Here is a 13,021-nt window from a genome sequence, read left to right as displayed (position 1 = left end):
CGTGAAATCTGTAGAAGTTGTCATTTTACGTTCTGTTCCCAGAGAATGATTGCTCGTAGGAGTAGCCTGAACAGGGTTTACAGTCGTAGTACTAAGTAAACGGAGAATGTAATTGTTCCTCCCAGTCTGCAGGTGGCAGTGTTTCCCCGTATAGTTGCCAGAAGGCGCGTCACGACCCCATAGAGCCGGCGAACTCTTTACCCGGAAGAGCGGCTGGCGCAGGCACATTTGCCCAGGTTGGTAGTTCCCTGTCACAATTAATGTTACACGTTACTAGTTTCTTTGATTTTAATATGAACAGTACAGCGAGTATTAATGGGGCAGCGAGAGGCGTTATTTCTGTACAGAACATTCCTTATAACCAAGGGGAGCGGTGCTGTCAGTGAGCAGCTTATAAAGTGCCATTCCTTTCTATTCACCCCTTCCTTCTAAAGGAATCCTGTCAGCTGCCACTAGTTCATCTGTTCTGATCAGATCAGCCATTAGTAGGGGGGTTTAAAGGGGACCTGCCAATGATTCCAAATTCTATTGTATGATGTCAGTCAAGCAAAATAAACATCACTTACATTGTATAAATGATTTAAATCTTGTTACTTTTAGTCTTGGGAGTCCACAATCACAGCAAGCAGGCAGGCACCATTTTGTTGACGTTGTTATTAAAGAGATACTGACACCAGAAAATAATCTTTTTTTTTTTTATTTTTTATATCCATCGTAACATTGTCTTTGAATGCTGTTTATAATTTTGCCATAAAAGTATTCGCCTGATGCTTTTCCATTACCTTTCTTACCCCCATGTTCCACTGTGTGGGCGCTGCCATATTTGTGCTGCAGTAGTTGGTTATAACATTAGAAACTGTAGCTGACAGGTTGAGAAGGGACAATCAGGTTTAGGAACGTCAAGCAACAATTACTTACAAAAGCAGTGAAAAAATGACCTCTAGGTAACTGTAATGTACATTAATATTTTGAATAATAATTTTTCTAGTGTCAGTATCACTTTAAGAAACATATTAGGTGGTAAAGAAATCAAAATGTAAGTAATTGCCCAAGCACAATAAAATGTGTGAGATATGTACATTGAATAGCACAGTTTTTTTTATCAATCTTTAATTTCCTTTACACAAAGTTTTTTTTTTTCAACTTGTTTTTATTTATTTTTAAAATAACATAATAATCAGTACAGATTTTTCAACAATGGTTTAAGTAGATTTTTTTTTAATGGAGATTAATTATTTGAAAATACATTTTTTAGTGTCAGTATCGCTTTAAGGCATGTTTTGCATCACCCCAAAATCTTGTTTATGTGCCAAAATGGGGCACCTGATGTCCATCCACTGGTTACACATTTAGATGATGAGGAGGGAGTGACATCTAGGAAGTACAGAATGGAAAATGATTGATAATATATTGCAGCTGAGTCTTTTAAATGAGCTTATAACAGGTATGGGTGTTTTATTGCAAACATAGATGGGTTCCATGTTTAATTTGAAAAGGACTTTTATTATACAGCTTTTTATGTCTGGGTGACAGGTTTCCTTTAAAGGAGACATTTTGTATAAACCGGCGGATTATACTCATTTAGATCTAGAAGAATTGTGCTTAAAAAAAGTAGTGTTTCAGGCTGATTTATTGAATATTTCTGCAAAAACCATAATAATCCCTCCCTTCTCTTCCACTTCCTGCTCCCTGAATTCTCAGGCTGTGCTGGGGAGCCGACGGCTCTCAGCTCACTGTACTGTTAGACAGGAACCAATCAGCAGCTAGCAGGACCTGATAGGGAACTGAAGCCTGTCTGTGCTTGTGTGACTGCAGGGCTGTGATTGGCTGTCCCCCTCTTACTGTCCTTCTGGCAGGGAACGTTAGGACACACCCACCCCTCATTTGAAACACAGACAGGGACCAGAGAACATCTATAGGGAGCTCCAAAAAAGGGGCTATTTTTTTTAAAGATAATATTAATTTGTAGCACCATGTGAAAGCAACACCATATATTACTCATAATTGCCTACAAAATTAGGGTTTTTCCCTAAACACACAAAAACATTTATTAGGTACATCAAAGGCAAAAATTCATATCATACCAAGAGACGGAGGTGTCTTAGAGATCCATGGTCCATAAGTTGGATTCTATAAATGTCTCATTTTCTTTCATAAAATGTCATCTTTGATGTTTGATCCTGCGTGCCATCACAGATTACCCTTTTTCCTGATCGCCTCTACACTTTAGTATGTTACAGTCTGTGAAATAAATGCAACTATTCTCACTATGATCAGCTCCACTTTTAAGTGCTGGCAGGCCCCAGGGCACAGATCATATTTGGGGGTGCTACAGCTACTGGAGACATATATTAGTACTAACCTCAAGCAAGTAAACTAGTGTATATATATATATATAGATAGATAGATATATATATATAGATAGATAGATATATATATATAGATATATATATATAGATATATATATATATATATATAGATATATATATATATATATATATATAGATATATATATATATTATATAGATATATATATATATATATATAGATATATATATAGATATATATAGAATATATATAGATATATATATAGATATATATAGATATATATATATATATTATAGATATATATAATATATATAGATATATATATAGATATATATAGATATAATATATAGATATATATATATATATATATATAGATATATATAGATATATATAGATATATATAGATATATATAGATATATATATATATATATATATATATATATATATATTAGCAGGCAATAAAAAAATGGTCTGTTCCAACTAAAATATACATGATCCAACAACCATGAGAGTCAGAACATGGGATCATGTCCAGTAAATATAGAGAAAGGTATTGGATCCCTTATCTGGAAACATGCTATTTAGAAAGCTCTGAATTACCCACCTTAGCTCATGACAAGGTAACATATATATTACAACACTGCTGCATGAGCGGATTGTCAACAAAATCTAGGGCAGCAGATAATTATTCACCCCAAAATTTCACTCTAATTGACCTTAAATCCGAGTTCCTGGGAGTATTTAAAGGGGTTGTTCATCTTCCAAACTCTTTTTTCAATTCAGTTGTTTTTAGATTGTTCTCCAGAAATAAAGACTTTTTTCAATTACTTTCCATTAATTACTTTTTGCTGTTTTAACAAAATCTAAGTTTAAAGTTTTAGTTTGTGTCTCTGAGTCTGGCAGCTCAGTAATTCAGGTGCAGACTCTAAACTGTTTAAATTTTGCAACATTTAGTTACATAGATACAATTTTTTTAACAGCATCTCTGGAGTATTAGCAACTATTTTATCAATTCTAACAGCTGCCTGTAATAAAACACAGATATTCTGCTCAGCAGGGACAACGATAAGAAATGTAACAACTAAATGTATTAATTTAGAACAGTTTACAATTTACAGAGCTCCCAGAGCTGCTTCTGAAGGTGAAAAATTACACTTTACACTTCAATATTAGAAAAACAGTCACACATAGAAAATAGAAAGTCATTGGAAAAAGTCATTATTTCTGGTGATCTATCTGTAAACAACTAGTTGTTTGAAGGTGAACATCCCCTTTAAGAAAAGCAAATTTTGATTCTCCTCATATCTCACCCTAACTGGCCTTCAGACTGGCCTTCAGACTGGCCCACCCTAGGAGGTAAGCTCATTTTTAAATGGTAACATGAAATCATTGATTAAAAATTCCTGGAGTCGATCTTAATCACGTTGTTAACTGACCTCTCCGCATGTGCCGTGGTGCTTGAAACTTTGTGAACCCTTTTGAATATTCAGTATTTCTGCACAAATATGACCTAATCTGTTTCTCAAGTCCTAATATTCGATCTGCTATATTAATAGCTATGAATTCGTTTTTGACCCAACATAATGGCAGAAGACATACTTGCGCTTTAGGCTATTTATTATGGCAGCTAATTTTGTGCTTAATTTATTACCACAGACAACCAATGTCAAGAGAAGACAAGGAAGAGCAGGAGGATGAACTGCTAGCACTCGCTAGTATATACTCAGAAGATGAATTCAAGAGATCAGAGACTGCACCAGGAGGGGAAATTTGTGTTTGTCTGGATCTTCCTCCAAACTTTAATGTCGCCATAAAAAGTGAGTCAGATATTCAGATAAGCACTTCAGTGTTCTTCTAACATGCTGAAGGTTTCTCTTGTTCATATGTGCTGATAGTCATAAACTTCGTGTTATTCTATTGATTGGACTCTCTGTGACCAGTTACCACATATTGTAGCACATTTTTTCTAAGATTCACAAAATATTGGCCCAGAGTGTCTGCAGGACCTTCGACAGGTGGATAAGGGAAGAGCTTAACTAACTAACCCCAGCTAACGCATGCATTGTGTGCTCCCTGCAACAGCATTTTGATATGTTTTCACCTTAATATGGTATAACTAATTGCTTGAGAGTTCCTATGAAATCAGTTTTGGGCATAAGGCTTCCTACTGTGCAGCTGCAGTAATTTGGTTTATGAAATGTTAATATATATTGGATCTTCAAAATCTTTTTGTACTCAAGGTGACAGTGCATCTAATGAATACACGGAAAGCTTTGAGGGTATTGTCTCTTTCCTACCTCCTATCATATTGAACTTTGAGCTGCCTCCAGGATACCCATCCACTAAACCTCCAGCCTTCACACTTAGCTGCAAGTGGCTTTCTCCAAGCCAGGTAAAACTATTTGAATATTGTCCTTGTTTACCTTCTAATAAGTTGAAATTACTTTCTCTGAATTGCAGCTGCATGGACATGATACGTAGGAGACATCAAGCAATGAATAATTCTCTGTATTTCTGTTTATCTCAGCTTGCCCAGCTATGTCAGCATTTGGATGACCTATGGGAGGAATACGCAGGAGGTGTGGTTTTATTTGCTTGGATGCAGTTTCTCAAGGAAGGGACTCTGGAGTACTTAAACATTAATTCACCGTATGAAATACAAGTTTGTGGGTTTGGATCTCGTAGTAGAAAGAATAACTCTGAGATATCTGATACCTGTAGTGCCACAGGCCCAGCACAAGCAGAAATTTGGGACAATCGGGCTATCCAGGATGTGGAATCTGTCGCTGCCCTTATCAAGTGCATCTTGGACTTTAATGAGGCTCAGCAGAAGAAGTGCTTTGATAGTAAAACATATATGTGCAACATTTGCTTCTCAGAAAAGCTGGGCAGCGAGTGCACTCACTTTAAGGATTGTCAGCATGTCTACTGCAACGCCTGCCTTCAGAATTATTTTATAATTCAGATACGGGATGGGCAGGTCCATGCTCTTAACTGTCCTGAGCCAAAGTGTTCCTCTGTTGCTACACCTGCACAGGTAACCCATATACAGTGCTCTTGATACATGTCTATGTACATTTATTTATATTATACTAGTTAAGGTACAGGCATTGCCTGGAAAATGAAATGTCTTTAAAATAATTGAAAACAGTTTGCATTGCAAAATTGCTCAGAGATTCTTCAGTGCTAACGAATGCTGCATAGTAGTTGGTCAAATAGATAGTCACTCCTGTACACACCATCAGTGACCATTCTTACATCCATGAGAAGGTCAACTACTACTTTTTGTTGCCATTCTGTAGTTTCAGAAAGCTACTCAAGAGTGCATTGTTGCAATGGAAAAACCATACACATAAGGATTTTCAAGGGTGCTTAGCTTGGTTATGCAGCCTATTTGCCTGCAACCCAAATTAATCTATCAACCAAATAGTTTCTTTGTATTTAGTAATGCCATTTCCTAATGCATGCAAGAAAACACTAACAAATAAAAAGCCCCCCTTAACTGCCTGCCATTGCCCCTCTCCCTCCCTGTACTGTGCATTAGTAAAAAAAAACAACCCCTTAAAAAAAATCTGACCGTAAAATGCAGAGCAGCGGAGCTCCTGGGCAGCATCTTTCGGGGTTCAGCTCCATTTTAAGAATGCGCATTTGAAGGCAAGTTTGCAGGCAGTTAAGGAGGGCTTTTGGAGGTTTAGTTCTCCTTTAAGTCTACTAAAAAAATCATTTAAAAATGAATAAAACCCAATAGAGTTGTTTTGCCCCTAATAAGAATTAGTTATAGTATCTTAGTTTGGATCAAGTACAAGGTACTGTTTTATTATCACAGAGAAAAAGGAAATTATTTTTAAAAAATTGGTTTATTTGGATAAAATGGAGTCTATGGGAGATGGGCTTCCCATAATTCGAAGCTTTTGGATAACCGGCTTCCAGATAGCGAATCCCCATACCCTTCACCAGAACCAAAATCTAGAACAAAAGAGGGCTCATTTACAACAGCAAGTGCAGTGAGCAAAGTCCAATTTTGGGGTTTCCCTTGTTTTGTACCCACATGCAGTGTTGTTCCCTCCCACAATTCCAGCATCATAATGGTTTCATTTACAGCATTTGTGTCAAGCGCATTGAAATAAAAACAGTTGGGGGCGTGCGTTTTGATGAATTGGAAGCTGTGTTAATCTGGCTACTGATTTAGGGATCATTTTTGAGGGGTGGGTGAATGATTTTTGAAGCATGGGCATGAACCAGGCATCTTTTTCTGGTCCTAGTAATGTATATACCCCACAGCAACAATTCACTGCAGTTTTGTTGCCTATATATATATATATATATATATATATATATATATATATATATATATATATATATATATATATATATATATATATATATATATATATATATATATATACAGTATTGTTTTTAAGAACAGACCACTACTATCTATATTGCTTTGTCTGCAGGTGAAAGTGCTGGTTGGGGAAGAATTGTTCAGCCGCTATGACCGTCTTCTACTGCAGTCCAGTCTGGATTTGATGGCAGATGTGGTGTACTGTCCACGGCCCAGCTGCCAAACTCCAGTCATGCTGGAGCCTGGGGGCACAATGGGGATTTGTTCCAGCTGCAATTATGCTTTCTGTACCCTCTGCAAAATGACCTACCATGGAGTCTCAGCTTGTAAATTATCAGCAGGTCAGTGAAATTAAATGAAGATTGGGTAGTCATTTATAGGGGTAGTGCAAAGGGGTCTTTCAGAAGACGTCTGTAATTATGGTGCTACTTTATATACTGCCTTGTGGAAACACAAGCTTAAAATGTCAGCAATGCTTAACCCCCCCGCCCCATAAAATGTACTAGTCCAAGCCATCCATAAAATAATACAGAGAGGTCAACCCTGAACTTCAGGGGTGGTAATCTGATAGGAACCTACTGTTCTTATCTTGGCGGACATGAGAAGGAAAGTCATCCTGCACTTGGGGGTGCAGGATGACTTACAAGCCAAGTGATTGTATTGACTTACCTGAAACCCCCGGGTCAGTGCTCCTATCAGCAGAAAACTGCACCGGCCCAAGGTTATACCAGTGAACACCACGGAGTGATCCTCTTCTAGCTTCAAATTTCCCAGGGCAAATGCATGCGCAGTTGAATGAAATAGCCGACTTTTTAGTTAAAGTTTGGTTTTTCGTTCTACTGCGCATGGTGCTAACTGTTGTAACTGCCGGTGCAGTTTTCTGCTGATAGGAGCACCTGCCCAGGGTTTCAGGTAAGTCAGTACAATCACTTGGTGGTGCCTAACATTTGGCACCCCCAACTGCAGGATGACTTTCCTTTGTGCTGGATGACTTTCCTTCTCCTTTAAGAAGCTTTCGGGAGGTGTGGAGTCAGAAGGTTCAGGATCCTTGGGTGCTACAAATAATCTCCCACTGCTATCTAATACAGTTTGCACATCTACCCTTGAAGAGGATCTTCATCCTAAGACTTCCAGCAGGAGAACAATCAGCCTTTTTAGAGGGTTACGCATGTTCTGGCCGCCTCCGGAGTAGTGGAGGTGGTTCCTCCCTAGGAGAGGGGCTTCAGATTCTACTCAAATCTATTTATAGTACCCAAGAAGGACGGATCCTTTTGCCCAGTCCTAGACTTAAAGGCCTCACCGACTATGTCAGAAAGCACCACTTTTCAGTATGGGATCTATTAAGTCGGTGCTAATGTCACTGAACAAGGAGGAGTTCATGGCAGTGATCGACATCAAGGATGCATATCGGCATGTACCCATACACCCCGCCCATCATCGCTTCCCTCGCTTTTTGGTGTCAAGATAACATTGGCAATTCGTGGCACTTCCCTTCAGGCTATCTTCCACACCAAGGGTTTTCTCAAAGGTCATGACCGCTGCTCTGGAGGAGCTACGATTGCAGGGCGTGGGGGTCATACCATACCCACAACCTCCTGTCCAGGCTCCTTCCATGTCTCTGGCCACAAACCACCTCCAGACAGTGGTGAAAATGTTTACTCACATGTGCTGGCAAATAAATTTTCAGAAGTCAAGGCTCATTCTTTCCCAGAGTACAGAGTACTTAGGGCTTGTCCTGATACTTCAGCGGGAAGGGCATTCCTTCCGCAGAGCAAGATCACCTCACTTCACAGTCGGTTATCGGCTCTTCTGAAGGCAGAACAAGTACTTTTACGATCTGCCATGAGTGACCTGGGGACAATGGTATCATTCTTTCCCGCGATTTCCCCTACGGACCAGACCATTACAGAGGCTGATCTTGCAACATCAGAGGAGGAACTGTGCAGTTCGAGCATCACTCTTAAAACGCTTCATTCAGGGAAACCATTTCCCAGCCACAGGTGGACAGTCATCCTAAACGATGCCAGTCTGCTTGGCTGGGGAGGAGTTCTACAGCATCGGACAGTACAAGGACGTTGGACACAGGAGGAGCAACTGCTCCCCATCAATATCCTGCTCCACTGGTTTGACAGGCTAGGTGGTCTGCTGATACAAATACTGTGACGGGGGTGGCTTACATCAACCACCAGTGAGGCATAAGCGGCTAGCAGATGGACAAAGAATCCTAATATGGGCGGAGAAAACAGTACCAGCCATCTCTGCAATACACATTCCAAGAGTGGAAATTGTATAGCATATTTTCTCGGCCGCAAAAAATAGATCAGGGCATGTGGAGCCTACACCCAGAGGTGTTTTTCAACTGATTGTGGCAAGGTGGGGCACACACCAAAAGTCGATTTGATGGCATCCATCTCAGGGTTCATCTTGAGAAGCAAGGATCCACTAGGGTTGGTGGTGGACACACTGGTGGTACCGTGGCCATTTCACTTAGTGTATATCTTTTTCCCCACTGGCTCTGCTGCCAATGGTTATTAAGGAAATAAAAGAAGAAGGAGTACAGGCATTACTGGCCATGTCTCGCTTGGTTCGCGGAACTCCTACGCCTAGCTTTGTACGCCCCATTCCATCTTCCAGACAGAATAGACCTTTTTTCTCAGGGACTGATCGTTCATCCGAGTTCACCATGGCTGTGTTTAACAGCATGGCGCTTGAAGCCCTAATTTTAACCAGATAAGGAGTTTCCCAGGAGGCCAAACCAATGTTATTAAGGGCTAGAAAGCCTGTTTCTGCCCGTATCTATCACAGGGTATGGAAGACATTCATATCCTGGTGCAAGTCCGAGGCCAGAGACCTACAGTCCTGTGACGAAGGTAGCCTCTTGTTATTCCTTCATGAAGGCTTGGACAAAGGGCTGGCACTCAATTCCATTCCTTTTCCTATACTGACACTTAAGGTGGTATTCCTTCTCGCTATTACTTCTGCTAGACGAGTTTCAGAAATGCAACATCACACACTTTTGTTGTTAGAAGTCAGTATAGAATTAGAAAATTCTCAGGTTTAAGTAGTCTCACCAGTTGTGAAGGGAGGTCCAGGTGCACCGCCCTGAACCCTCAGCTTAGGGAGCGGACCACAGTAAAGAAAAAAGGCAGAGACCAAACTTCCAGGCAGGCTTGTCAAGTAGTTTATTTCAGTCCACAAGGATACAGCCGTACGTGTTTCATATCACTCAGATACTTAATCATAGGCTAGATGTTCACACTTCCCATAGCATATTTAAAACAAGATTCAGCCAATTAGAGTTAAGTATAATAGTAAATGAGGTAAGATGGGGCATTACAATTGGTGGCTGCCTTTTTTCTTTATACGAGTTTCTGAAACGGCAGCTCTATTTTGTCGTCCCCCATACCTGATATTCCACATGGACAAGTTAGTGTTGAGACCTACCCCGGAATTCCTTCCGAAGTGGTGTCAGAATTCCATCTTAACCAGGCCCTGGTAGTACCTTCCTTTTATCCAGACCCAAAAACACAATTGGAGCAAAAGTTACACACTCTAGATGTGGTTCCTTCTCTTCAAACTTTTACCAAGTCTACCAAGAGCATCAGGAAGGTGGACAGTCTCTTTGTCTTACCAGAAAGACCAAGAAGAGGTCTCTGGGCATCTATGGCCACTATCACAAGATGGATTAGTTCAGCTATCCTGAAGGCCTATGAGGTACAAGGTAAACCCACACCTTTCGGAGTCTGGGCTCATTCTACTCGCTTTGTGGGCGATTCACCACTAAGGTTCAGCAGAACAAGTTTGTAGGGCTGCAGGGTGGTCATCCATTCACACCTTTTCCATATTTTACAAGGTACATACACACACCTCAGCTAAGTGAGCTTCAGGAAGAAGGTGTTACAGGCGGTTATTCCCTGAACACTAGGGGGGGAATTCACAAAAGTGTCGGGAACGAAAAAATGTCTTTAAAATGTTGTAGAAAGTGTCGTAGCAACAGCCGACAAATTCACAGAGCATTTCTCCGCCAATTTTCCGACATGTGCGACACTTTTGAATTAGTGTCGTTAAAAGTGGGCGTGGTTTTTTCGGCGCCACTTTTCCCGCCATTTTTATGAATTACTCGTAAACTCATTTTTTTTACCGACAATTTTTCAGACACTTTAGGCTCTCCAAAATGAAAATGTCAGACAAATTGACGTTTAAAAAGTCTTGGTAAATGTCGTTTATACGATGAAAAGATATACGACATTTTAGAAAATTGTCAGACATACGAGACATTCAGAGATGGTAAAATCTGCCTTTGTGAATTTGCCGTTCATACGACATTTTACAAATTTGTCGACCGCCACTTCTGGGTCACTTTTTTTACCGACACTTTTGTGAATTCCCCCCTAGGTGTTACAAGTCCCGCCCTCATGGGTAGCCATGGTGCCTGTGTCCCCCATTCTAGGCAAGAGAAAAACATTTTTTTGTTAAATCCTTTTCTCTTCACCTATATTGGGGGACACAAGCCTTCCCTCCCTGTGTTAGTTCAAGTTTTACTTCAGTTAAGTTCATTCTTCTTTTAGTAAGTTATAAACTGCTATACCAGCAGGCAAGTATAGCCAGCATAAATGGTGGGAACATGCCGTGCTTAGCTTGCCTTGGGGAGGGGCTCCTCCTCTATCACAAAGGTTATAAGGTAGGGCTAGTCATTTGCTCTTGGCCATAAAACTGAGGATTGAGGAAGTAGGCAGGGAATGAAGCCCAGACCAGGAGGAGGAGACACTTTAACCTTTTAGTGTCATTTCTCCAAGCAACAGGATCTTCATCCCATGGTGCCTGTGTCCCCCAATGTAGGTCAAGAGAAAAGGATTTAAAAAGGTAAGTACATAAATCTGTTTTTCCATGTTATGTAAATGTCAGTAATAAAAGGGTTCAAAGTCCCCCTGCACACACGGACAGCCAATGTATCCCTGATCTAAATGCTCTCCTATGTTGAAAGTTGAACAAATGAATAAAAAATAAGAAATCCATGTGCACCCTTTCTCTTTGAAATGCAGAATCCTGCCAGCTCTTCCAGCACTCTGTGCATCTCTTACATGGATTCTTTTCATAGTATACCTACAAAAAGACATCTGTTACTTTATAAAGAAAATTGATGTTTTACTTGCATTTCTTTTGATTCTGCTCCCAGAAAAGCTTATGGCTCTGCGTAATGAATACCTAGAGGCGGATGAGGCTGGAAAGCAGTTCATGGAGAAGCGCTATGGCAAGAGAATGATACAAAAAGCATTGGAGGAGATGGAATCTAAGGAATGGCTGGAGGAGAACGCCAAGAGCTGCCCACGCTGTGGAACCAACATCCAGGCAAGTCAAGGGATATACTAACAAGTGCTCTGCACTAAGTTGTATCTTTTTATATTTTTGTTGTATGATAGTCCTACCAAGCTTGTTGGTTTATGTCTATTGCACTGAGCCTTTGAATGATTGCAGCTGCCTGAGAGTGTCTTGTTACTGCCTGTGGCTTCTGCAAGTTTGATATCTTAAAAAAGCACTTAACGAACCATACATGTATTAATAGTAATCACCATTAACTTCCACAGAAATCGGAAGGGTGTAACAAGATGACTTGTACCGGATGCAAACAATACTTCTGTTGGCTGTGCATGGGCGTGCTGTCCAGAACAAACCCGTACAGCCACTACAACGACTCTTCAACGGCTTGCTTCAACCAGTAAGTGCACAACATTTGTCATTGTGATTAGCTGTCTAAAACCAACTGGCTCATTATATGTATACCTGCAACATCTCCTAATATTTATTTTGTATGAATTGTTTTGCAGATTGTTCCTTGGCATGGAGGTGGACGGCATACCAGTGATTCTAGATGAACAACTCTGACCATTAGAGCGCAGGAAATCTTGGCAAAGATATACAGTAATAGCAGCGACACTTGCACCTTTATCATGTGCATGTGTTTTCCTTTCCCAGAAGGTGTTGGATAATTGTTCAGGGTTGCGATTTTAAAATTGTTTTTTTTTTTTTTTGCTTGCATAGGCTACACCTGTTTACATGAGTAGGAACTGCCATGTCGGTTGCCTTATCTGAGATACAATTAAACAGTGTCCTTGCACAACTTCAGCGACAGTGCCTGTATGGTTTATACAAAGATGGAGATGTTGCTTTCATTGTCCCCTAGGTGTAAATGCAAAGTATATCTGAACAGGAATTTAATAGGCATAGAATATTTCATGCCTAGTACCTCAGTGTCTGTTTCGCCCATTCACTTAAATAGTTAGGCAGATGTTAAAGGAGAAGGAAAGCTACCGAAGCAGTTTATTGCCAATAGATAAGCCACAATATTC

At 40.1% G+C, this 13,021-nt stretch overlaps 1 protein-coding gene across 1 annotated transcript; it reads left to right on the top strand.

Moving 5' to 3' along the window:
* Window positions 1–24: 24 nt before the first annotated feature.
* Window positions 25–12,792, top strand: rnf14.5.L (1.L). Its single transcript, NM_001094784.1, is given in 8 exon segments — window positions 25–236; window positions 3,986–4,146; window positions 4,570–4,721; window positions 4,857–5,366; window positions 6,787–7,015; window positions 11,851–12,023; window positions 12,260–12,390; window positions 12,500–12,792. Coding segments are annotated over 7 exon segments (1,407 nt in total). The 5' UTR covers window positions 25–236; window positions 3,986–3,992; the 3' UTR covers window positions 12,558–12,792.
* Window positions 12,793–13,021: the final 229 nt, after the last annotated feature.

This window comes from Xenopus laevis, chromosome 3L, assembly GCF_017654675.1.
Source record: "Xenopus laevis strain J_2021 chromosome 3L, Xenopus_laevis_v10.1, whole genome shotgun sequence".
Lineage (NCBI taxonomy): Eukaryota > Metazoa > Chordata > Amphibia > Anura > Pipidae > Xenopus > Xenopus laevis.
Note: the sequence above shows the minus strand (reverse complement) of the source record. Positions and strands in the feature narration are given on the sequence as shown.